We start from the raw sequence: 27577 nt of genomic DNA, 5'->3' as shown, positions 1-27577 counted from the left end.
AGTTTTACACTGAAGACATAACTCTGCCGTTGTGCTGTAGAATTGTATAATAAGGGACTATCATTTGTCCCAACATCACTGGCCACAGACATTGACGCAGTTAAAGACTTCCAAAAGTTTTTCTGCAGTTTGAGATCGACGGAGTTTAAAAAAATATTTTTTACACCTGCCAATGTAAATCCATTGAACGAGACAAGTTACCAGACAGGACATATTGCTAATGCTCTTCCCAACAATAATCTGAATGACAATTAACTTGTGGGCGGTGGTGGTGATGACGTCCTATTGGATGACATCGTCTATCGGGATTCCCCAAAAAAGAAGACGCTCTTGATTGATCACTGGAGTCAGATGTGAAGGAGGAGGTTGATCATCAGGAGTCAGATGTGAAGGAGGAGGTTGATCATCATGAGTCAGATGTGAAGGAGGAGGTTGATCATCAGGAGTCAGATGTGAAGGAGGAGGTTCATCATCAGGAGTCAGATGTGAAGGAGGAGGTTGATCATCAGGAGTCAGATGTGAAGGAGGAGGTTGATCATCAATCAGGAGTCAGATGTGAAGGAGGAGGTTGATCTTCTGGAGTCAGGTGTGAAGGAGGAGGTTGATCATCAGGAGTCAGATGTGAAGGAGGAGGTTGATCATCAGGAGTCAGATGTGAAGGAGGAGGTTCATCATCAGGAGTCAGATGTGAAGGAGGAGGTTGATCATCAGGAGTCAGATGTGAAGGAGGAGGTTGATCTTCTGGAGTCAGGTGTGAAGGAGGAGGTTGATCATCAGGAGTCAGATGTGAAGGAGGAGGTTGATCATCAGGAGTCAGATGTGAAGGAGGAGGATGATCATCAGGAGTCAGGTGTGAAGGAGGAGGTTGATCATCAGGAGTCAGATGTGAAGGAGGAGGTTGATCATCAGTGAACCTCTAGGATTGTGGCTGGGATGGCATTTACACTTCCAGCTTGGTCAAATAATTTGATACACTGAATGTTGATATTTTGAACCTGTTATGTATTTGTACCTCCTGTTTCATGAAGTGATGTCACTAAGTACTGCCCCTATATATACAGTGCATTCGGAAAGTATTCAGACCCCTTCACGTTTTCTACATTTTGTTATGTTACAGCTTTATTTGAAAATGTATTAAAAAAAATATTTTCCTCATCAATCCACACACAATACCCCATAATGACATCACAATAGACCATAATGACATCACAACACCCCATAATGCCAAAGCAAAAACAGGTTTTTATAAATAATACATTTAAAAAATGTGATTTTCTTTCAAAAATAAGGACAATTCTAAGTGACCCCAAACTTTTGAAAGGTAGTGTATTGTTACACCATGTAGGAGCAGTATAGACCTAGTCTGTTCCATTATATACATCTACATGATGTATTGTTACACCATGTAGGAGCAGTATAGACCTAGTCTGTTCATTATATACATCTACATCATGTATTGTTACACCACGTAGGAGCGATATAGACCTAGTCTGTTCATTATATACATCTACATGATGTATTGTTACACCATGTAGGAGCAGTATAGACCTAGTCTGTTCACTATATACATCTACATGATATATTGTTACTTCTTGTAGGAGCAGTACAGACCTACAGTAGCTAGCTACTTATTTAGATGTTGTTTGACTTAATGAAACTGCCTTAAATGAGCTCTAGTAAAAAAAAAAATATTCACACTAATCAATCAACACATTCCATTCTTTGTATGTCTCAAAATAATAGTATTATTTAATTAAATCCATTTTAAAATAATCTTTGTCTGAAAATAAAATATGATCCTCAACTGCGTTTCCCCTCCAGTCAGCAGGCGGCGATGTGCGTCTTTCCGGCGACGCTGCCAGCTTGATGTATAATCTAGTGGACGGTTCTTCAGAAACAGCTCGTCAACCACCTTGGTAGCTTGCAAGCCAACAAAGCCGAAAGATTCAAGCTATTTATACGCTTTCGGTGTATATTAGATACTGTGTTTTAGACACACTTCTGTCGTATCTATTTGTTAACCTATTTAATTTCATATTTATTAGTCAGCTATAGTAGCTGGCTGGTTAAGTTAGCACTAGCCGCTAATGCTAGCTAGCTAGCTAACATCCCCGACCATGAGCTCCCTAAACTACTCCCCTCCTGTTAAAGAAGAGGAGGTCTGCTGGACGGAGAAAGAAGCTCTGGGGCTGAACATTGTTGTGAAAGAGGAGAAGGAAGAGGAGGATGTCACAGTTAAAAAAGAAGTAGAGGTTGAGGCTGTTACTGTGAAAGAAGAAGAGAAAGACGTTACTGTGAAAGAAGAGAAAGACACGTTCAGAGTGAAAGAGGAGGAGGATGTTACTGTAAAAGAAGAGGAGGAAGAGAAAGAGGAGGATGTAGTTTTTGGAGTGAAGATGGAAGGGGAGATTACTGTCACATTGAGAGATGAAGAGGAGGAGATAGGAGAACTGATTAACACCAGTAAGTACCGCCTTAAATTTGTTTTTAACTTTGGATATTCGGAGTTGGCCCGTCAATACCTCTTCAACGGAGGGCCCTAGTATGACGTCTAGAATCAGACGATGTAGAGAGCTAGCTACCCCTTGTTTTCTCTGTTCCGTTTCCAAAAAGTGACTTAACATATATATTTGAGAAGGGTCTATCTGCTGACCGCAGACTGGGGGGCACGGCATGTAGTGATTTTCGTGTGGTGATGTTTTACTACACACCGAGCCCCCCAATAGTGCCATGCGCGAGTTTGGTTGGCTACACCAAAGATTGTGGATATACTGACAAGATGTCTCTCTGCCCTAACAAGGGGAGTCGTTGTCCACAAAGTGGCCAAGCGGGTTGTCTAGCTCCCACCTATCCTTTCTTTGGATTGGTGGATACATGTTCTTATTGTACTTCAACCGCCTGTATTCAATGGAGAGAGATGCTAAGCTACTAGCATGAATATGCATAGTGATCTGGAGGCAACTCCTATAATGTTTTTATCAGAGTTGCCGAGGTGGCAGATAGCCTAGTGATTCGACCGTTGGGCCAGTAACAGAAAGGTTGCAAGATCGAATCCCCGAGCTGACAAGGAAAAAATCTGTCGTTCTGCCCCTGAACAAGGCAGGTAACCCACTGTTCCTAAACCGTCATTGAAAATAAGAATTTGCTCTTGACTGATTTGCCTAGTAAAATAAAGGTTTTAAAAAATGTTACGTAACAACTTAAGCATTACAAAACTTCTGTTGGATCAAGTAAACCTCATGTAGCAAATAAGCCATTAATTTAGTTGTTGACCAAATCCGACACTTTCCACATTGGGTTGATAATTGTTTACACTTGGATAACGCCTACTGTATCCTACTGGCATGACCTAGAGAGATACAACCTACTGTAACCTACTGGCTTGACCTAGAGAGTTACAACCTACTGTAACCTACTGGCATGACCTAGAGAGATACAACCTACTGTAACCTACTGGCATGACCTAGAGAGATACAACCTACTGTAACCTACTGGCATGACCTAGAGAGATACAACCTACTGTAACCTACTGGCTTGACCTAGAGAGTTACAACCTACTGTAGCCTACTGGCTTGACCTAGAGAGTTACAACCTACTGTAACCTACTGGCATGACCTAGAGAGATACAACCTACTGTAACCTACTGGCATGACCTAGAGAGATACAACCTACTGTAACCTACTGGCATGACCTAGAGAGATACAACCTACTGTAACCTACTGGCATGACCTAGAGAGCTAAAGTTTTAAAATTCCTGGATTTTAAATGAATATTTTCCAGTAATAATGATAATTTGTATCTTCCTATCCACATGTGGGATCCCTCTCCTTTGTTGTCCTCTCTACACCAATAACAGACCACTACTGTGGGACTCCCAATCATACAGCCTGGATGCAGCCTGGATTCGAACCAGGGACTGTAGTGACGCCTCTTGCACTGAGGTGCAGTTGCTTAGACCGCTGCATCAGTGTGTGTGTAAACTATTTAACTGTACTAGAATGCCTTAAAGGCCGCTAAAATTGCAAATATCGGTTATCGGTGTCGTTTTTTGGGACAAGGAAAATATTGTATATCGAATGTTCATTTTAGCGCCCCCAAACAAAACCGCACACCCAGGCAAAGTGCAAGTCTCTGGGCTTTCAGCCTCATGAGATGAAACTGGGTCTTGTAGGCCGGGCTCATCAAACTAATATTTTAAAATATATATATTTTAAATTCAAAATTCACTAAAATTTCACAAAATATTTGCTAAATTCACATACACTTTAAGAATACTGCTGGAGCAAACGGAAAACACATTGGGTTTTTACAGAAATGTTTGATGATTGACTAGGAATGCCTTGGTGACCACTGTTTTTCACGCTGGCTATTATTTTAATAAACTCCCCCAAACAAAACCAAATCTGAACTAATCATAGATGTACAGTGGGGGAAAAAAGTATTTAGTCAGCCACCAATTGTGCAAGGTCTCCCACTTAAAAAGATGAGGCCTGTAATTTTCATCATAGGTACACTTCAACTATGACAGACAAAATGAAAGAAAAAAAATCCAGAAAATCATATTGTAGGATTTTTAATGAATTTATTTGCAAATTATGGTGGAAAAATAAGTATTTGGTCAATAACAAAAGTTTGTCTCAATACTTTGTTATATACCCTTTGTTGTCAATGACAGAGGTCAAATGTTTTCTGTAAGTCTTCACAAGGTTTTCACACACTGTTGCTGGTATTTTGGCCCATTCCTCCATGCAGATCTCCTCTAGAGCAGTGATGTTTTGGGGCTGTTGCTGGGCAACACGGACTTTCAACTCCCTCCAAAGATTTTCTATGGGGTTGAGATCTGGAGACTGGCTAGGCCACTCCAGAACCTTGAAATGCTTCTTACGAAGCCACTCCTTTATTGCCCGGGCGGTGTGTTTGGGATCATTGTCATGCTGAAAGACCCAGCCACGTTTCATCTTCAATGCCCTTGCTGATGGTAGGCTTTGTTACTTTGGTCCCAGCTCTCTGCAGGTAATTCATTAGGTCCCCCCAAGTGGTTCTGGAATTTTTGCTCACCGTTCTTGTGATCATTTTGACCCCACGGGGTGAGATCTTGCGTGGAGCATGTCTTCCATTTCCTAATAATTGCTCCCACAGTTGATTTCTTCAAACCAAGCTGCTTACCTATTGCAGATTCAGTCTTCCCAGCATGGTGCAGGTCTACAATTTTGTTTCTGGTGTCCTTTGACAGCTCTTTGGTCTTGGCCATAGTGGAGTTTGGAGTGTGACTGTTTGAGGTTGTGGACAGGTCTTTTATACTGATAACAAGTTCAAACAGGTGCCATTAATACAGGTAACGAGTGGAGGACAGAGGAGCCTCTTAAAGAAGAAGTTACAGGTCTGTGAGAGCCAGAAATCTTGCTTGTTTGTAGGTGACCAAATACTTATTTTCCACCATAATTTGCAAAAAAAAATCATTAAAAATCCTACAATGTGATTTTCTGGATTTTTTTTCTCATTTTGTCTGTCATAGTTGAAGTGTACCTATGATGAAAATTACATGCCTCATCTTTTTAAGTGGGAGAACTTGCACAATTGGTACTTTTTTGCCCCACTGTATATGTTTCACAAGTTGACAACTAAGTAACTAGATAATCTGTTTGTCTTTGACAGGAGAGAAACCAGACTCTCCCTCTGACAATGGAAAGAGTCCTTCAGGGAAATCAGACCCAGAGACGCCCAAAGCAAAAGGAGGACATCACTGCTCCCACTGTGGAAAGAGTTTTACCAAGTTAGGGAACCTGCATAGGCATGAGAGGACACACACAGGAGAAAAACCTTTCCAATGCTCCCAGTGTGGAAAGAGTTTTAACGAATTAGGTTACCTATTAATACATAAGAGAATCCACTCTGGAGAGAAGCCTTACCACTGCTCCAAATGTGGAATGACTTTTACCTGGTTAGGGAGTCTGAAATCACACAAGAGAATACACACGGGAGAAAATCCTTTTCAATGTTCCCACTGTGGAAAGAATTTTACCCAGTTAGGGAACCTAAATCGGCACAAGAGGACACACACAGGAGAGAAGCCTTATCACTGTTCCCAGTGTGGAAAGAGTTTTAGGGGTTTAGTGAGCTTGAAACAGCATGAGAGGACACACACAGGAACAAAGGCTTACCAATGCACCATATGTGGAAAGAGATTTACCCAGTTAAAGTCCATGAAATTACATGGAGGAATACATACAGAAGAGAAGCCTTATCAATGTTCCCATTGTGGAAAGAATTTTATGGGTTTAGTGAACCTGAAACAGCATGAGACGATACACCCACTAGAAAAGCTCTACCAATGCTCCCTGTGTGGAAAGAGTTTTACCAAGTTAGGGGGTCTGACAAGGCATGAGAGGACACACACAGGAGGGGATAAGCCCTACCACTGCTCCCTGTGTGGAAAAAGTTTTACCAAGTTAGGGGGTCTGACAAGGCATGAGAGGACACACACAGGAGGGGATAAGACCTACCACTGCTCCCACTGTGGAAAGAGATTTAACCGGTTAAGGCATCTGAATAAGCATGAAAGAATACATACACAGGAAGAGAAGACATACCACTGCTCTCAATGTGGAAAGATATTTTCCCAGTCAGAGGACCTGAAATCACATGAGAGAATAGAGAGACTGTGTTCTGACTTGTGTTTTTGACTGAGAATTTGTGTTTTTGTTTGTCACATTAAATCATATTGTTTAAATGAAAATCTGATCAAGAAAATAGGCCTGTTTTTGTTTTTTCATCTTGATCATGTCTAAAATCAAATTAAATATTTTAAAATGTGTGTTTCGTTTTCATTATGAGCTTTGATTGATTGTGTACAAGTATAAACCCTCTGATGTTGTTCATGATATGATTTGGATATTGCTAAATGTACATTATTATAGAAGGAAGTAAGTAGCCTTGGCTTGTAGCTGTTTCTGTAATGTGAGGCAGCTTGATGTACAAGTACCTCCCCTGGACAGGACACCAGTCTATTAAGTTATTATATAGATTATTGAATTTTGCTATTCTTCACTCCAACCTTGAATTTGATTTGATATATGATTTGGATATTGCTAAATTACTTTGATTGGATACAGCTGCAGCCAAATATATTGGCACCCTTACACTAAGAAATAATTCCCTATTTCTTCTCAAATCAGTTGAAATTGATGGTGGTCTGGTACCACTACTATACTGTGATGGTCTCCACACCTTGTTATTGTACTAGCTCCACTACTACACTATGATGGTCTCCACACCTTGTTATTGTACTAGCTCCACTACTATACTATGATGGTCTCCACACCTTGTTATTGTACTAGCTCCACTACTATACTATGATGGTCTCCACACCTTGTTATTGTACTAGCTCCACTACTATACTATGATGGTTTCCACACCTTGTTATTGTACTAGCTCCACTACTATACTATGATGGTCTCCACATCTTGTCATCAAATGTATCTTTATAAAGCCCTTTTTACATCAGCCGATGTCACAAAGTGATGTACAGAAACTCAGCCTAAAATCCCAAACAGCAATGCAGATATAGGTGCACGGTGGCTCCCCATTTAAGGTTCCACCAGCCGCCTGTAGTTGGGAGGTAGTTCTGTAGTTGTATCTAGCCAGACTAGAAGGGTTCATGTAGATTGTTGGTAGAGAGGTAATTCTGTAGCTGTATACAGTCAGACTGGAAGGGTTCATGCAGATTGTTTGTAGAGAGGTAGTTCTGTAGTTGTATCTAGCCAGACTAGAAGGGTTCATGTAGATTGTTTGTAGAGAGGTAGTTCTGTAGTTGTTTACAGCCAGACTGGAAGGGTTCATGCAGATTGTTGGTAGAGAGGTAGTTCTGTAGTATACAGCCAGACTAGAAGGGTTCATGTAGATTGTTGGTAGAGAGGTAGTTCTGTAGTATACAGCCAGACTAGAAGGGTTCATGCAGATTGTTGGTCGAGAGGTAGTTCTGTAGTATACAGCCAGACTGGAAGGGTTCATGTAGATTGTTGGTAGAGAGGTAGTTCTGTAGTATACAGCCAGACTGGAAGGGTTCATGTAGATTGTTGGTAGAGAGGTAGTTCTGTAGTTGTTTACAGCCAGACTGGAAGGGTTCATGTAGATTATTGGTAGAGAGGTAGTTCTGTAGTATCGAGCCAGACTGGAAGGGTTCATGCAGATTGTTGGTAGAGAGGTAGTTCTGTAGTATACAGCCAGACTAGAAGGGTTCATGCAGATTTTTCAAGGTTGGTTTGATGGAGGCAGTTTTAAGGGAATTATTCACAGTGCCTGAATTAAGAAAGTGTTTTGTGATTTATGATTGTATGAGTCCTGTGGGAACAGGGTCCAAGGGGCAGGTAGTTGACCTCATATTATGGACCATTTCAGAGACAGATGTTGGGGTTGTCAATAAGAATGTGGTGAAACTGCAGCTGGGAGGCTCAGTGTGAAGCAGAGGGACATGTCTGAATAAAGGGGTAGATTGTACAGTGAAACTGCAGCTGGGAGGCTCAGTAAGAAGCAGAGGGGCAGGTCTGAATAAAGGGGTAGATTGTACAGTGAAACTGCAGCTGGGAGGCTCAGTGTGAAGCAGAGAGAGAGGTCTGAATAAAGGGGTAGATTGTACGCTGAAACTGCAGCTGGGAGGCTCAGTATGAAGCAGAGAGAGAGGTCTGAATAAAGGGGTAGATTGTACAGTGAAACTGCAGCTGGGAGGCTCAGTATGAAGCAGTGGGGCAGGTCTGAATAAAGGGGTAGATTGGACAGTGAAGCTGCAGCTGGGAGGCTCAGTGTGAAGCAGAGAGACAGGTCTGAATAAAGGGGTAGATTGTACAGTGAAGTAAATGCTCTTTATTGTGGATGTGGGGATTTGAAAAATGGTTGAACTAATTTCTTTACTACAGAAAATATCATTCTGGGGTTGCAATGAGATTGGTAAAGTATAACTTGTGTGCAGTGTTCAGTGCCACTTTGTATGCAGTCTGGTGATATACCAGGGACTGGGGATGCAGTTAGGTTTGTATGCAGTCTAATGATACCAGGGACTGGGGATGCAATTAGGTTTGTATGAAGTCTGGTGATGTACCAGGGCCTGGGGATGCACAGTTAGGTTTGTATGCATTCTGGTGATGTACCAGGGCCTGGGGATGCACAGTTAGGTTTGTATGCAGTCTGGTGATGTACCAAGGCCTGGGGATGCACAGTTAGGTTTGTATGCAGTCTGATATACCATGGCCTGGGAATGAAGTTAGGTTTGTATGCAGTCTGATGATATACCAGGGACTGGGGATGCAGTTAGGTTTGAATGCAGTCTGATGATATACCAGGGACTGGGGATGCAGTTAGGTTTGTATGCAGTCTGGTGATGTACCAGGGATTGGGATGCAGTTAGGTTTGTATGCAGTCTGATGATATACCAGGGACTGGGGATGCAGTTAGGTTTGTATGCAGTCTGATGATATACCAGGGACTGGGGATGCAGTTAGGTTTGTATGCAGTCTTATGATATACAGGGGCCTGAGGATGCACAGTTAGCTTTGTTTTCCTTGAGGTATTCTCCAGTTTGCTCCCAGCAGCATTCATAGAACGTAGATCACTGTTAAACTAGGCTGCAGAGCGTTTGTTTGACTGAATGAATATGCTATTGCCTTAAATGCAGCGTTAGATGTAAAGTTTACATTCTCATTCATTACAAATCTTCACTAATCAATCAACACATGCTTTCATTTCAACGTATCAATATAATATTATTTAATGAAATACATTTTAAAAATACATTTTTTTGTCATACTTCTGTTTTATAGCTAGTTGCCTCATTTATTTTCATATTTACGTTGTTAGTCAGGCAGATGTCTTAAATTTTCCTATTGCTAGGCTATTCGCTAATGCTAACTAGCTAGCTAACATCCCGACTATGAGTTCACTAAGCTACTCTCCTCCTGATAAAGAAGAGGAGGTCTGCTGGACGGAGAAAGAAACTCTGGTGAAAGAGGAGGAGGAAGAGAAGGATGTTACAATACAAAACCAAGTAGAGGGTGAGGCTGTTACTGTGAAAGAAGAGGAAGACGTGTTCAGAGTGAAAGAGGACTAAGAAGATGTTACAATAAAAGAAGAGAGGGAGGAACAGGGGAAGATAACGACAAAGGTGGCGACAAAGGATCTAATTAACAACCGTAAGTACTATCTTGGAAACGGGCACAAACTGTCTGCAGTTGTCTAACTAATGCAGGTTTAAACTGTAAGTCCTGCTCTTTATTATGTTGTTTATAATGTAGGAATTGATGAAGCTACACTGTAACGTGTGTATACCATCAAAGAGCGGGCCACCAACAAAACACATGAATCATGCATCCAATATATTATTTTTGTTAAATACTGTAGTCCACAATATCTATTATTATAGTGGTCTCTACAGCCTAAAAACGTCCCTAATAAATCAGACTTGTCATCAAATGTTTTTTGGTGCTTACACTTATTTTACAGATACCTACCAATACAATTCAATACACACACAAGTCCCCAAAATAACAAGAAAGAAATTGAGAAATATAAGAACGTTGTCAGACTCCGGAATATAAATATTTACGCCTCCCAAGTGGGGCAGCAGTCTAAGGCACTGCAGCTCAGTGCAAGAGGCGTCTCTACAATCCCTGGTTCTAATCCAGGCTGTATGACAACCAGCTGTGATCGGGAGTCCCATAGGGCGGCGCACAATTGGCCCAGTGTCGTCCAAGTTAGGTGAGGGTTTGGCCGGCCGGGATGTCCTTGTCCCATCGCGCTCTAGCGATTCCTTGTGGCGGCCGGGCCCATGCACGCTGACTTTGGTCGCCAGCTGGATGGTGTTTCCTCCGACACATTGGTGTGTCTGGCCTCCGGGTTATACAAGCAGTGTGTCAAGAAGTGCAGTGAGGCTTGGCAGAGTTGTGTTTCAGAGGATGCATGGCTCTCGACCTTCGCCTCTTAGAGTCCGTAGGGGAGTTGCAATTGGATTTCATGACATAGCTAGCTAACAGCCATGGAGGAGGGTGAAAGGATAGCAGACCCAACTGTCAGTGAGAGAGGAGGCTATTCTGGATAGGGCAGGTACTTTTGTGTAGTTCTTGTCCCTAGATGTGAGGACGGAGATAATAGTAACATAATATTCAGTGTGGTGTAATTTGACTATAATGAAGTCTGTTTCTTGTGAGGTTTTCTGTCCTCAGATAAAGAGCTCTATGAAAGCCAGTCCACATATGAAGAGGTCACAATGAAGAGCAGTGGTTCTCAGTCCTGGGGTCTCAGAGGCACATTGTTGTTTTTGCCTCAGCACTGCACAGCTGATTCAAATGATCAACTCACCATCAAGCTTCAAGTGGTATTTATGTATTAATTTGTGGTGCTATCCTTGATATGACCCTGTTATTGTCACATGCTACACATGCACATATGTGTGCCCATGCATCTATCAATCCAATGTTATCATGGATATTATACTTTAGTAATCCACAATGACCTGGTGATGTAACTGTTGAAGGAATTTAATTTCTCTGTTCTAATACCCAATTAAAATTAAACACTGTCAATTCATAAGAATTTGTAAGACCCTTATTTTATAGAAATGGACAGAGCCCGGTCTTAAAGTCAAATAGCAGCCTTTATTCACGAGAGTACTGCTCCTTACACATTTTACCACAGGTTATAACCTGAAAATGACGTCAGCGTTTTCTAAATGTTCCGTCTCTTCTTGACACTGGTAGATAGGCTCTATAGTTCTCAAGCCTTCCCTCCTCGCCTAGAGCCAAGGTCAGCCAGTGTAGATAAGCATTCTAGTCAGTCTGGAGATATAGTTAATTCATTTCTACCAAGGAACAGACAGTCATTGTTCTAAACTCTTGACCACATTCACACACATTATATTCAGTACTGGGATCAAGAAAGAAAACTCATACACATACAGAATAGTATTCTGATTAGTACAAATACAGTGACATAATAGTATTCGGATTAGTACACATACAGTAACATAATAGTATTCTGATTAGTCAGTCCTGATTGAAATGTATACATAATTAGTCATCATTGATAAAAATTCCCTTAACAGTAACAGTCTAATAATTACATTGTCTTCCATATTCCTACAGATACCTTGTAACTGGAGATTCCTTCTAAACGATTGCCTACAGTTAACTTGTAGGGCGCTGCACAGTTGGGTGACCAGGGTCATCTGGGACTGCCTCCTGGAGCAATTCAGGTGTGTGAAGGCTACCCGTGTCCTGCGTAACTTCATGAGGAAGGACACGAGGACCAGGAGGGGATCTGCAGCTCGCCGCCGTGTGCCACAGGAGAAGTCTGCTGCTCTGCAGAATGTTTCAAGGATGGGGTCCAACAACACAGCAAGAGAGGCAATCGTGTGCTGGAGATCTTCACCTCCTACTTCTTCAAAGAGGGTGCTGTTCCCTGGCAACACCATAGACTAGACTATGCACAACCAAAAGCTATTTTAAGAGCCATTCACATTGCAGTAAAAGTATTGTTCCATTTACTTAGCTATGTCAACTGCAGTTATTTAATTCACAGTATTTCTCCCTTTGATTTCTACTTCTCATGTGAGGGTGCTGTTTAGGTAAGGGTGTGATGTCTGTGCAAAAACAAAACAAGCTATTTTAAATCACTAATATTGAAAAAATGTAGAACAATTAGACACCCTATAACCCACACCTACACACTCATGTATCAATCTGATTGATGGATTGTGTTGTGCAGTAAGCAGGTTCAGATGTATAACTGTGGCTCCTTCCACCTTCAAAGAATAGGCAAGAGGGCCAACCGTGGAGAATACTAAGACACTTCATTATTTCTATAACTAAGCTTTATTGTTTGTACTCGTGTGTCCGTTCATGTTTTTCAGTATAAAAGTACTCTGCAGCCACTTAGTGTGGTGTGGACACCAGGTGAGGCCACACACAGATTCCTGTTGAACACTGTCGCTTTAACAACCTTATTTTCTCAATAACAGTCTCTCTCCTTCACTTCATCCCTCTCTCCCCTTCTCCCTAAATCCTCTAGGTTATATCAGCTGTGTCGGTGAACCCCTCCTCTATCTGAACTGGCTACATAGAGGGCACAGCATGATCAGAGGTGAGAGGTCACATGGTCAGGACAACAGGAAGTATTATTAAAGATATGCTTTACATTGAAATACAGATAGAGATGCAGTAGTCCCAGAGTTAATGATCCAAGGTCAGTTTATATTATACAGGAAGTATTATTAAAGAGATGCTTTACATTGAAATACAGATAGAGATGCAGTAGTCCCAGAGTTAATGATCCAAGGTCAGTTTTGCATTTCACCTCCTGATTGATGACTAACAATGTTAGAATAAAATTTAAAAAAACACAAGGCTTAAACATGCTCTATCTCTCCATATGTCTCTAGTCTGCAGATATGTTTTGATGTGAGAGAGGAAGCCAACCCCCAGTCCCATCATCGCCACCTCACCTGCTTTTAAGATAACCTTTGGGCCGACTAGAGACATTATTATGTAATTGTGATTTATTTTTAATTTTTATTTCACCTTTATTTAACCAGGTAGGCTAGTTGAGAGCAAGTTCTCATTTGCAACTGCGACCTGGCCAAGATAAAGCATAGCAGTGTGAACAGACAACACAGAGTTACACATGGAGTAAACAATTAACAAGTCAATAACACAGGAGAAAAAAAAGAGAGTCTATATACATTGTGTGCAAATGGCATGAGGAGGTAGGCGAATAATTACAATTTTGCAGATTAACACTGGAGTGATAAATGATCAGATGGTCATGTACAGGTAGAGATATTGGTGTGCAAAAGAGCAGAAAAGTAAATAAATATAAACAGTATGGGGATGAGGGAGGTAAAATTGTGTGTGCTATTTACCGATAGACTATGTACAGCTGCAGCGATCGGTTAGCTGCTCAGATAGCAGATGTTTGAAGTTGGTGAAGGAGATAAAAGTCTCCAACTTCAGCGATTTTTGCAATTCGTTCCAGTCACAGGCAGCAGAGAACTCGAACGCAAGGCGGCCAAATGAGGTGTTGGCTTTAGGGATGATCAGTGAGATACACCTGCTGGAGCGCGTGCTACGGGTGGGTGTTGCCATCGTGACCAGTGAACTGAGATAAGGCGGAGCTTTACCTAGCATGGATTTGTAGATGACCTGGAGCCAGTGGGCCAGCCGACTAGAGCATACAGGTCGCAGTGGTGGGTGGTATAAGGTGCTTTAGTAACAAAACAGATGGCACTGTGATAAACTGCATCCAGTTTGCTGAGTAGAGTATTGGAAGCTATTTTGTAGATGACATCGCCAAAGTCGAGGATCGGTAGGATAGTCAGTTTTACTAGGGTAAGTTTGGCGGCGTGAGTGAAGGAGCCTCTGTTGCGGAATAGAAAGCCGACTCTAGATTTGATTTTAGATTGGAGATGTTTGATATGAGTCTGGAAGGAAAGTTTACAGTCTAGCCAGACACCTAGGTACTTATAGATGTCCACATATTTTAGGTCGGAACCATCCAGGGTGGTAATGCTAGTCGGGCGTGCGGGTGCAGGCAGCGAACGGTTGAAAAGCATGCATTTGGTTTTACTAGCGTTTAAGAGCAGTTGGAGGCCACGGAAGGAGTGTTGTATGGCATTGAAGCTCGTTTGGAGGTTAGATAGCACAGTGTCCAAGGACGGGCCGGAAGTATACAGAATGGTGTCGTCTGCGTAGAGGTGGATCAGGGAATCGCTCGCAGCAAGAGCAACATCATTGATATATACAGAGAAAAGAGTCGGCCCGAGAATTGAACGCTGTGGCACCCCCATAGAGACTGCCAGAGGACCGGACAGCATGCCCTCCGATTTGACACAACTCTGTCTGCAAAGTAGTTGGTGAACCAGGCAAGGCAGTCATCAGAAAAACCGAGGCTACTGAGTCTGCCGATAAGAATATGGTGATTGACAAGAGTCGAAAGCCTTGGCAAGGTCGATGAAGACGGCTGCACAGTACTGTCTTTTATCGATGGCGGTTATGATATCGTTTAGTACCTTGAGCGTGGCTGAGGTGCACCCGTGACCGGCTCGGAAACCAGATTGCACAGCGGAGAAGGTACGGTGGGATTCGAGATGGTCAGTGACCTGTTTGTTGACTTGGCTTTCGAAGACCTTAGATAGGCAGGGCAGGATGGATATAGATCTGTAACAGTTTGGGTCGAGGGTGTCTCCCCCTTTGAAGAGGGGGATGACTGTGGCAGCTTTCCAATCCTTGGGGATCTCAGACGATATGAAAGAGAGGTTGAACAGGCTGGTAATAGGGGTTGCGACAATGGCGGCGGATAGTTTCAGAAATAGAGGGTCCAGATTGTCAAGCCCAGCTGATTTGTACGGGTCCAGGTTTTGCAGCTCTTTCAGAACATCTGCTATCTGGATTTGGGTAAAGGAGAACCTGGAAAGGCTTGGGCGAGTAGCTGCGGGGGGGGGGGGGGGGCTGTTGGCCGAGGTTGGAGTAGCCAGGAGGAAGGCATGGCCAGCCGTTGAGAAATGCTTGTTGAAGTTTTCAATAATCATGGATTTATCGGTGGTGACCGTGTTACCTAGCCTCAGTGCAGTGGGCAGCTGGGAGGAGGTGCTCTTGTTCTCCATGGACTTCACAGTCCCAGAACTTTTTGGAGTTAGAGCTACAGGATGCAAATTTCTGCCTGATGAAGCTGGCCTTTGCTTTCCTGACTGACTGTGTGTATTGGTCCCTGACTTCCCTGAACAGTTGCATATCGCGGGGACTATGAGAGAATATTTAGGTAGCACTGTGATTCATTAATCATGTGCTAGTGTAACGGATGTGAAACGGCTAGCTAGTTAGCGGTGGTGCGCGCTAAATAGCGTTTCAATCGGTGACGTCACTTGCTCTGAGACCTTGAAGTAGTGGTTCCCCTTGCTCGTGCTAGTGTAACAAATGTGAAACGGCTAGCTAGTTAGCGGTGGTGCGCACTAAATAGCGTTTCAATCGCAGACGTCACTTGCTCTGAGACCTTGAAGTAGTGGTTCCCCTTGCCCTGCAAGGGCCGTGGCTTTTGTGGAGCGATGGGTAACGATGCTTCGTGGGTGACTGTTGTTGATGTGGGCAGAGGGTCCCTGGTTCGCACCCGGGTATGGGCGAGGGGACGGACTAAAGTTATACTGTTACACTGCCTTACCTCTTTCCCTTTCTGTCTTTAACACCTCTCTCACCACCTCATGTATATACGACTTGCATCCTTGGTACAACATGATATTATATTCTACTCAATCCATAGGCTTAATTAATGTCATTCAGGCTGTTTTGAAGTTGATACAACTGGCTATGATAGCTGAGGTTCATAGCTAGGTTCTGAACTAATATGTATACCAAACGTTTGGGTCCATACACAGATCGGCTAGATAGCTAGCTACACATCCACGGGTATTTTAAATAATAAACTGCACAATAAACAAGAACATAGTTAGCTACGTTATTTCATCTATCTGCATGGCAAATATCAGCAAGGCAAGCTTACCCAATTGTACATTACATTTGCAGTAAATTCTTCAGCTAGCTAGATTCTATATATCCACTGTTTCACAAAAGGACAGCCTGGTTTACTGGTTGTTTCAGGAGTCCCCAAAACAACCACAAGTTCCATTTTAAACTCATGTCACAACACCCATAATGCTAGCTGGCTAATGTTAGCTAGTCTCCTAGTTGGTTAATGTTAGCTAGTTAGCTAGCTGGCTAATGTTAGCTAGTCAGCTAGCTGGCTAATGTTAGCTAGTCAGCTAGCTGGCTAATGTTAGCTAGTCAGCTAGCTGGCTAATGTGTGTGAAGGAGGCTTTGTTGCGGAATAGAAAGCCGACTCTAGATTTGATTTTAGATTGGAGATGTTTGATATGAGTCTGGAATCGTGATTTTCGTAAATGAACTTTATGATTAAAAAAATAATTGTTTGTCTCTACATTAACTAACATTCCTGTCAACTGTACATGTTTCTGCATGATTCGCTATGACCTTATAATCCCTTACATGTGCCTCTCCTAGTATTTCTGTCCGCCATCTTTGCTGAAGAAAGTCGAACAGTCACAAGTGCAGCAGCAGCCTAGGAAGTTTAAGATTCGATGGAACGGTTGACGAAAAAAATAAATCACAGAAAAAATAAATTGACTGATATTGATTTATTTAGGGGGGGGCTAATGAATATTTTACTTTTAGTGACGTCCCTGATTCCTACCCTTTAACTTTTTGTCCGAAAATAAAATAAACATTTTACTCAACTGCGTTACCCACTCCAGTCAGCAGATGCCGGTGTGCGACTTTAAGGCCATGCTGCTAGTGTGAGGTATAATCTAGTGGACGGAACGTTTCTTTCAACAGCAGCAACAGTTAGTCAGACACCTCGTTAGCTTGCTAGACAAAATAGCTGAACCAATAAAGCTCTTTAGACACTTTGGCCACTGTGTTTTAAACCCCCTTCTGTCGTCTAGTTAGTTATCCACACCAAACTGGAAGTCTTCCGACTAGCTTGGAAAGACAGTACCGAAGAGCCCTACTGCTGCTCGATCATCCTATTTTTCTAACTTAATTGAGGAAAATAAGAACAAATTCCTTTTTGATACTGTCGCAAAGCTAACTAAAAAGCAGCATTCCCCAAGAGAGGATGACTTTCACTTTAGCAGTGATAAATTCATTAACTTCTTTGAGGAAAACATTATGATTATTAGAAAGCAAATTACGGACTCCTCCTTAAATCTGCGTATTCCTTCAAAGCTCAGTTGTCCTGAGTCTGCACAACTCTGCCAGGACCTAGGATCAAGAGAGATGCCCAAGTGTTTTAGTACTATATCTCTTGACACAATGATGAAAATAATCATGGCCTCTAAACCTTCAAGCTGCATACTGGACCCTATTCCAACTAAACTACTGAAAGAGCTGCTTCCTGTGCTTGGCCCTCCTATGTTGAACATAATAAACGGCTCTCTATCCACCGGATGTGTACCAAACTCACTAAAAGTGGCAGTAATAAAGCCTCTCTTGAAAAAGCCAAACCTTGACCCAGAAAATATAAAAAACTATCGGCCTATACCGAATCTTCCATTCCTCTCAAATTTTTAGAAAAGGCTGTTGCGCAGCAACTCACTGCCTTCCTGAAGACAAACAATGTATACGAAATGCTTCAGTCTGGTTTTAGACCCCATCATAGCACTGAGACGGCACTTGTGAAGGTGGTAAATGACATTTTAATGGCATCGGACCGAGGCTCTGCATCTGTCCTCGTGCTCCTAGACCTTAGTGCTGCTTTTGATACCATCGATCACCACATTCTTTTGGAGAGATTGGAAACCCAAATTGGTCTACACGGACAAGTTCTGGCCTGGTTTAGATCTTATCTGTTGGAAAGATATCAGTTCGTCTCTGTGAATGGTTTGTCCTCTGACAAATCAACTGTACATTTCGGTGTTCCTCAAGGTTCCGTTTTAGGACCACTATTGTTTTCACTATATATTTTACCTCTTGGGGATGTTATTCGAAAACATAATGTTAACTTTCACTGCTATGCGGATGACACACAGCTGTACATTTCAATGAAACATGGTGAAGCCCCAAAATTGCCCTTGCTAGAAGCATGTGTTTCAGACATAAGGAAGTGGATGGCTGCAAACTTTCTACTTTTAAACTCGGACAAAACAGAGATGCTTGTTCTAGGTCCCAAGAAACAAAGAGATCTCCTGTTGAATCTGACAATTAATCTTAATGGTTGTACAGTCGTCTCAAATAAAACTGTGAAGGACCTCGGCGTTACTCTGGACCCTGATCTCTCTTTTGAAGAACATATCAAGGCCATTTCAAGGACAGCTTTTTTCCATCTACGTAACATTGCAAAAATCAGAAACTTTCTGTCCAAAAATGATGCAGAAAAATGAATTCATGCTTTTGTCACTTCTAGGTTAGACTACTGCAATGCTCTACTTTCCGGCTACCCGGATAAAGCACTAAATAAACTTCAGTTAGTGCTAAATACGGCTGCTAGAATCCTGACTATAACCAAAAAATTTGATCATATTACTCCAGTGCTAGCCTCTCTAAACTGGCTTCCTGTCAAAGCAAGGGCTGATTTCAAGGTTTTACTGCTAACCTACAAAGCATTACATGGGCTTGCTCCTACCTAATCTCTCTGATTTAGTCCTGCCGTACATACCTACACGTACACTACGGTCACAAGACGCAGGCCTTCTAATTGTCCCTAGAATTTCTAAGCAAACAGCTGGAGGCAGGGCTTTCTCCTATAGAGCTCCATTTTTATGGAACAGTCTTCCTACCCATGTCAGAGACGCAAACTCAGTCTCAACCTTTAAGTCTTTACTGAAGACTCATCTCTTCAGTGGGTCATATGATTGAGTGTAGTCTGGCCCAGGAGTGGGAAGGTGAACGGAAAGGCTTTGGAGCAACGAACCGCCCTTGCTGTCTCTGCCTGGCCGGTTCCCCTCTTTCCACTGGGATTCTCTGCCTCTAACCCTATTACAGGGGCTGAGTCACTGGCTTACTGGGGCTCTCTCATGCCGTCCCTGGAAGGGGTGCGTCACCTGAGTGGGTTGATTCACTGATGTGGTCATCCTGTCTGGGTTGGCGCCCCCCCTTGGGTTGTGCCATGGCGGAGATCTTTGTGGGCTATACTCAGCCTTGTCTCAGGACGGTAAGTTGGTGGTTGAAGATATCCCTCTAGTGGTGTGGGGGCTGTGCTTTGGCAAAGTGGGTGGGGTTATATCCTTCCTTTTTGGCCCTGTCTGGGGGTGTCCTCGGATGGGGCCACAGTGTCTCCTGACCCCTCCTGTCTCAGCCTCCAGTATTTATGCTGCATAAGTTTATGTGTCAGGGGGCTGGGGTCAGTTTGTTATATCTGGAGTACTTCTCCTGTCCTATTCGGTGTCCTGTGTGAATCTAAGTGTGCGTTCTCTAATTCTCTCCTTCTCTCTTTCTTTCTCTCTCTCGGAGGACCTGAGCCCTAGGACCATGCCCCAGGACTACCTGACATGATGACTCCTTGCTGTCCCCAGTCCACCTGGCCGTGCTGCTGCTCCAGTTTCAACTGACCTGAGCCCTAGGACCATGCCCCAGGACTACCTGACATGATGACTCCTTGCTGTCCCCAGTCCACCTGACCGTGCTGCTGCTCCAGTTTCAACTGTTCTGCCCTATTATTATTTGACCATGCTGGTCATTTATGAACATTTGAACATCTTGGCCATGTTCTGTTATAATCTCCACCCGGCACAGCCAGAAGAGGACTGGCCACCCCACATAGCCTGGTTCCTCTCTAGGTTTGTTCCTAGGTTTTGGCCTGTCTAGGGAGTTTTTCCTAGCCACCGTGCTTCTACACCTGCATTGCTTGCTGTTTGGGGTTTTAGGCTGGGTTTCTGTACAGCACTTTGAGATATCAGCGGGGGTGGCCAGTCCTCTTCTGGCTGTGCCGGGTGGAGATTATAACAAAACATGGTCAAGATGTTCAAATGTTCATAAATGACCAGCATGGTCGAATAATAATAAGGCAGAATAGTTGAAACTGGAGCAGCAGCACAGTCAGGTGGACTGGGGACAGCAAGGAGTCATCATGTCAGGTATTCCTGGGGCATGGTCCTAGGGCTCAGGTCCTCCGAGAGAGAGAAAGAAAGAGAGAATTAGAGAGAGCATATGTGGGATGGCCAGTCCTCTTCTGGCTGTGCCGGGTGGAGATTATAACAGAACATGGCCTAGATGTTCAAATGTTCATAAATGACCAGCATGGTCGAATAATAATAAGGCAGAACAGTTGAAACTGGAGCAGCAGCACAGCCAGGCGGACTGGGGACAGCAAGGAGTCATCATGTCAGGTAGTCCTGGGGCATGGTCCTAGGGCTCAGGTCCTCCGAGAGAGAGAAAGAGAGAAGGAGAGAATTAGAGAACGCACACTTAGATTCACACAGGACACCAAATAGGACAGGAGAAGTACTCCAGATATAACAAACTGACCCTAGCCCCCCGACACATAAACTACTGCAGCATAAATACTGGAGGCTGAGACAGGAGGGGTCAGGAGACACTGTGGCCCACTCCGAGGACACCCCCGGACAGGGCCAAACAAGAAGGATATAACCCCACCCACTTTGCCAAAGCACAGCCCCCACACCACTAGAGGGATATCTTCAACCACCAACTTACCATCCTGAGACAAGGCTGAGTATAGCCCACAAAGACCTCCGCCACGGCACAACCCAAGGGGGGGGGGGGGCAACCCAGACAGGATGACCACATCAGTGACTCAACCCACTCAGGTGACGCACCCCCTCCAGGGACGGCATGAGAGAGCCCCAGTAAAGCCAGTGACTCAGCCCCTGTAATAGGGTTAGAGGCAGAGAATCCCAGTGGAAAGAGGGGAACTGGCCAGGCAAAGACAGCAAGGGCGGTTCGTTGCTCCAGAGCCTTTCCGTTCACCCTCCCACTCCTGGGCCAGACTACACTCAATCATATGACCCACTGAAGAGATGAGTCTTCAGTAGAGACTTAAAGGTTGAGACCGAGTTTGCGTCTCTGACATGGGTAGGCAGACCGTTCCATAAAAATGGAGCTCTATAGGAGAAAGCCCTGCCTCCAGCTGTTTGCTTAAAAATTCTAGGGACAATTAGGAGGCCTGCGTCTTGTGACCGTAGCGTACGTGTAGGTATGTACGGCAGGACCAAATCAGAGAGATAGGTAGGAGCAAGCCCATGTAATGCTTTGTAGGTTAGCAGTAAAACCTTGAAATCAGCCCTTGCTTTGACAGGAAGCCAGTGTAGAGAGGCTAGCACTGGAGTAATATGATCAAATTTTTTGGTTCTAGTCAGGATTCTAGCAGCCGTATTTAGCACTAACTGAAGTTTATTTAGTGCTTTATCCGGGTAGCCGGAAAGTAGAGCATTGCAGTAGTCTAACCTAGAAGTGACAAAAGCATGGATTAATTTTTCTGCATCATTTTTGGACAGAAAGTTTCTGATTTTTGCAATGTTACGTAGATGGAAAAAAGCTGTCCTTGAAATGGTCTTGATATGTTCTTCAAAAGAGAGATCAGGGTCCAGAGTAACGCCGAGGTCCTTCACAGTTTTATTTGAGACGACTGTACAACTATTAAGATTAATTGTCAGATTCAACAGAAGATCTCTTTGTTTCTTAGGACCTAGAACAAGCATCTCTGTTTTGTCCGAGTTTAAAAGTAGAAAGTTTGCAGCCATCCACTTCCTTATGTCTGAAACACATTCTTCTAGCAAGGGCAATTTTGGGGCTTCACCATGTTTAATTGAGATGTACAGCTGTGTGTCATCCGCATAGCAGTGAAAGTTAACATTATGTTTTCAAATAACATCCCCAAGAGGTAAAATATATAGTGAAAACAATAGTGGTCCTAAAACATAACCTTGAGGAACACCGAAATTTACAGTTGATTTGTCAGAGGACAAACCATTCACAGAGACAAACTGATATCTTTCCGACAGATAAGATCTAAACCAGGCCAGAACTTGTCCGTGTAGACCAATTTGGGTTTCCAATCTCTCCAAAAGAATGTGGTGATCGATGGTATCAAAAGCAGCACTAAGGTCTAGGAGCACGAGGACAGATGCAGAGCCTCGGTCCGATGCCATTAAAATGTCATTTACCACCTTCACAAGTGCAGTCTCAGTGCTATGATGGGGTCTAAAACCAGACTGAAGCATTTCGTATACATTGTTTGTCTTCAGGAAGGCAGTGAGTTGTTGCGCAACAGCCTTTTCTAAAATTTTTGAGAGGAATGGAAGATTCGATATAGGCCGATAGTTTTTTATATTTTCTGGGTCAAGGTTTGGCTTTTTCAAGAGAGGCTTTATTACTGCCACTTTTAGTGAGTTTGGTACACATCCGGTGGATAGAGAGCCGTTTATTATGTTCAACATAGGAGGGCCAAGCACAGGAAGCAGCTCTTTCAGTAGTTTAGTTGGAATAGGGTCCAGTATGCAGCTTGAAGGTTTAGAGGCCATGATTATTTTCATCATTGTGTCAAGAGATATAGTACTAAAACACTTGAGCGTCTCTCTTGATCCTAGGTCCTGGCAGAGTTGTGCAGACTCAGGACAACTGAGCTTTGAAGGAATACGCAGATTTAAGGAGGAGTCCGTAATTTGCTTTCTAATAATCATAATCTTTTCCTCAAAGAAGTTCATGAATTTATCACTGCTAAAGTGAAAGTCATCCTCTCTTGGGGAATGCTGCTTTTTAGTTAGCTTTGCGACAGTATCAAAAAGGAATTTCGGATTGTTCTTATTTTCCTCAATTAAGTTAGAAAAATAGGATGATCGAGCAGCAGTAAGGGCTCTTCGGTACTGCACAGTACTGTCTTTCCAAGCTAGTCGGAAGACTTCCAGTTTGGTGTGGCGCCATTTCCGTTCCAATTTTCTGGAAGCTTGCTTCAGAGCTCGGGTATTTTCTGTGTACCAGGGAGCTAGTTTCTTATGAGAAATGTTTTTAGTTTTTAGGGGTGCAACTGCATCTAGGGTATTGCGCAAGGTTAAGTTGAGTTCCTCAGTTAGGTGGTTAACTGATTTTTGTCCTCTGGCGTCCTTGGGTAGACAGAGGGAATCTGGAAGGACATCAAGGAATCTTTGTGTTGTCTGTGAATTTATAGCACGACTTTTGATGATCCTTGGTTGGGGTCTGAGCAGATTATTTGTTGCAATTGCAAACGTAATAAAATGGTGGTCCGATAGTCCAGGATTATGAGGAAAAACATTAAGATCCACAACATTTATTCCATGGGACAAAACAAGGTCCAGCGTATGACTGTGACAGTGAGTGGGTCCAGAGACATGTTGGACAAAACCCACTGAGTCGATGATGGCTCCGAAAGCCTTTTGGAGTGGGTCTGTGGACTTTTCCATGTGAATATTAAAGTCACCAAAGATTAGAATATTATCCGCTATGACTACAAGGTCCGATAGGAATTCAGGGAACTCAGTGAGGAACGCTGTATATGGCCCAGGAGGCCTGTAAACAGTAGCTATAAAAAGTGATTGAGTAGGCTGCATAGATTTCATGACTAGAAGCTCAAAAGACGAAAACGTCATTTTTTTTTTGTAAATTGAAATTTGCTATCGTAAATGTTAGCAACACCTCCGCCTTTGCGGGATGCACGGGGGATATGGTCACTAGTGTAGCCAGGAGGTGAGGCCTCATTTAACACAGTAAATTCATCAGGCTTAAGCCATGTTTCAGTCAGGCCAATCACATCAAGATTATGATCAGTGATTAGTTCATTGACTATAATTGCCTTTGAAGTAAGGGATCTAACATTAAGTAGCCCTATTTTGAGATGTGAGGTATCATGATCTCTTTCAATAATGACAGGAATGGAGGTGGTCTTTATCCTAGTGAGATTGCTAAGGCGAACACCGCCATGTTTAGTTTTGCCTAACCTAGGTCGAGGCACAGACACGGTCTCAATGGTGATAGCTGAGCTGACTACACTGACTGTGCTAGTGGCAGACTCCACTATGCTGGCAGGCTGGCTAACAGCCTGCTGCCTGGCCTGCACCCTATTTCATTGTGGAGCTAGAGGAGTTAGAGCCCTGTCTATGTTGGTAGATAAAATGAGAGCACCCCTCCAGCTAGGATGGAGTCCGTCACTCCTCAGCAGGTCAGGCTTGGTCCTGTTTGTGGGTGAGTCCCAGAAAGAGGGCCAATTATCTACAAATTCTATCTTTTGGGAGGGGCAGAAAACAGTTTTCAACCAGCGATTGAGTTGTGAGACTCTGCTGTAGAGCTCATCACTCCCCCTAACTGGGAGGGGGCCAGAGACAATTACTCGATGCCGACACATCTTTCTAGCTGATTTACACGCAGAAGCTATGTTGCGCTTGGTGATCTCTGACTGTTTCATCCTAACATCGTTGGTGCCGACGTGGATAACAATATCTCTACACTCTCTACACTCGCCAGTTTTAGCTTTAGCCAGCACCATCTTCAGATTAGCCTTAACGTCGGTAGCCCTGCCCCCCGGTAAACAGTGTATGATCGCTGGATGATTGGTTTATACGGTGTTGATTTGACAGTTGCTGGACCCAGGTTTGAGTTCAGCTCAGTGTTACCCCCAGAATTCACTACAGTATGAATACAAGGACTGGCCATGCATGAGGTCATAATGATAGTTTAACCAGGTGTCTAGGATATATAGTATATTCTAGAATTGCCCATGTAGATTTCCTGTGGGGGTCAAATTATTAGAGCTGTTGATAAGTCATTGTATAATATAAAAATAAATAAAAAACATGCCCTTAAATTAAAGGCAAGACATACATAGATTCAATTACATTCATGAATTGGTTTGAAACATTTATTTTAAACCCTTCTCAAAGTTGGTGCCTTGACGGATTTGTAAAAAATAGTTTGTTATTTAATTAAATGTAGGTGAGCAAGTCAGTTAAGAACAAATTCTTATTTACAATGACTGCCTACGCTGGGCCAGTTTTGCGCCACCTTATGGGACTCCCAATCACGGCCGGTTGTGATACAGCCTGGATTTGAACCAGGGTGTTTGTAGTGACACCTCAAGCACTGAGATGCAGTGTCTGCTGTGCCACTCGGGAGCCCCAGAATCATGTTCCAGTGCTGTCCCCAACTAAAATACATATTGGTCATCTGAGTCATCTGTTCTTTCTACCAATCGCCCCATGTGTTTTTATAAAATCTATATGTACTGAACTTGTCTGATGCTTTAAGCACGCTGTTTGATTAAATAAATTATACACACAAATGACTAGAGGGAGCCAGTCATCAATATAACCCGACCAGAGGGAGCAGGCTGTCACTATAACCCGACCAGAGGGAGCGGGCCGTCAACATAACCCGACCAGAGGGAGCGGGCCGTCACTATAACCCGACCAGAGGGAGCGGGCAGTCACTATAACCCGACCAGAGGGAGCGGGCCATCAACATAACCCGACCAGAGGGAGCGGGCCGTCAACATAACCCGACCAGAGGGAGCGGGCCGTCAACATAAGCCGACCAGAGGGGGCGGGCCGTCAACATAACCCGATCAGAGGGAGCGGGCCATCAACATAACCCGATCAGAGGGAGCGGGCCATCAACATAACCCGATCAGAGGGAGCGGGCCGTCAACATAACCCGACCAGAGGGGGCGGGCCGTCAACATAACCCGACCAGAGGGGGCGGGCCGTCAACATAACCCGACTAGAGGGAGCCCCCCTCTGCTGCTGGACTTCGTAAATTCTGCCATTCTGCTCCTGAAGTTTTCAGTAATAGACTACACCAGCAGTCGGCAACCTTTTCCAGTTGGAGTGCCAATTTATCTGATTTCTACCAATCTGTGTGCCAGTTATGATTTTCCTATGCACATTTTCGTGGAACGGTTTCATTTAAATTAAAATAGTATCTCAAAATCATTGTCTGTTATAAATCTACATTCTATCTAAATCTAAATTAAAATTATACAAATCTAAAAGTAACTTTTCTTGCCATTTCTAACTATGTAAAAATATAGCCTACATAAAGCCAACAAATGAAAACATTGCATTCTGCAGGTAGAAAATATCCTGATAAAAATAAATATCCTAGAAATCACATTGGCTGCACATGGCCTGTCTACAACAAACTTGAAACATTGTATTAACTATCAACTGGGTCCTCCGAAACTTGCAACTTTGTATAAAATATTCTGGGCCCTCAGTTTCCCGCGCCAGTGAGTTCTGGACAGACACAGCTGTAGGCTTTTTGTTAAAAGGATAAGAAGTAATCAAGTATTTTATGACATTTCCACTGGATCAGAGCATTACATTTTTCCCTTTTATGCTCGAAAGGGCGAGAGCTGGAAATATTTTATGAAAATGCTTTGTGGAACTATTGTCATTCGCAATTGATTTTAATAAGACTTAGTTTACTTGCTGTTTGAGGTGAAGAAAAATTACTTTGAGAAGCTCCACAACTCATTAGTGGTGGTGCATTAAGACAATCAGAAATACTATCAGACATCCCCAAATGGGCACATTTATAGGCCTACATTTGTGTGCATGCCAGGTAGACTAGTCCTACTTATATGTGTAATCAGGTGTGCGTCCTTACTCAACATTGACAGGAGTGTTTCAAACAAAAGACAATGAATAAATTGACAAAACTGACGCATCTTGTAGGGTCAGGTCTGGGTGGTCTGCCAGGGGCCAGGGGCCGTTTCATTTAGTATCCGTTTGGGTCGGTTAGGGGATGATTGTATTTCACCATAGTATGTTGTACCGAAGTTGACCGACTGAAGGGGAGTGTAACTTTGATTATAATTACACTTCCCTGAAGGTGGGAAACGAGGTACAACACCTGTTTGTTCCCACCCTTTCCTGGGTTGGTGAAGAGCGGTATTAAATTGAAGGAATAAATCCTAGCCTCACTCTCATCACCTGTGGATGGCGGGGCTTCCAGCGAGGCGTGGATTTGATACTATGTTGGACCTTGTTTCCCTCCTTCAGTGAACAGTATTTTTATAGTCATAACATGTGGATTTAATAGTATGTTGTACCTAGTTTCCC

General features: G+C 43.3%; 2 protein-coding genes across 2 annotated transcripts in view; both read left to right on the top strand.

Annotated features, from left to right (window-relative positions):
* The window catches only part of LOC139364513 (merozoite surface protein 9-like), a 324715-nt gene that overhangs the window by 22941 nt on the left and 274197 nt on the right, over positions 1-27577 (top strand). The window lies entirely within an intron of this gene.
* On the top strand, positions 1893-6813 carry LOC139364472 (zinc finger protein 135-like). The gene is made up of 2 exons (XM_071101257.1): positions 1893-2463; positions 5656-6813. The coding sequence occupies exons 1-2, from the start codon at positions 2118-2120 to the stop codon at positions 6681-6683; spliced, it is 1374 nt and encodes a 457-aa protein (XP_070957358.1). The 5' UTR covers positions 1893-2117; the 3' UTR covers positions 6684-6813.

This window comes from Oncorhynchus clarkii, chromosome 13 (genome assembly GCF_045791955.1).
Source record: "Oncorhynchus clarkii lewisi isolate Uvic-CL-2024 chromosome 13, UVic_Ocla_1.0, whole genome shotgun sequence".
In the NCBI taxonomy this organism is placed as follows: Eukaryota; Metazoa; Chordata; class Actinopteri; order Salmoniformes; family Salmonidae; genus Oncorhynchus; species Oncorhynchus clarkii.
Note: the sequence above shows the minus strand (reverse complement) of the source record. Positions and strands in the feature narration are given on the sequence as shown.

Excerpts from the sequence above, each read along its gene's own strand:
- LOC139364472 (XM_071101257.1), top strand. The coding sequence starts at position 2,118 with ATGAGCTCCCTAAACTACTCCCCTCCTGTTAAAGAAGAGGAGGTCTGC. Across the intron at positions 2,464-5,655 it reads AGGAGAACTGATTAACACCA|GAGAGAAACCAGACTCTCCC; the intron begins GTAAGTACCGCC and ends TGTCTTTGACAG.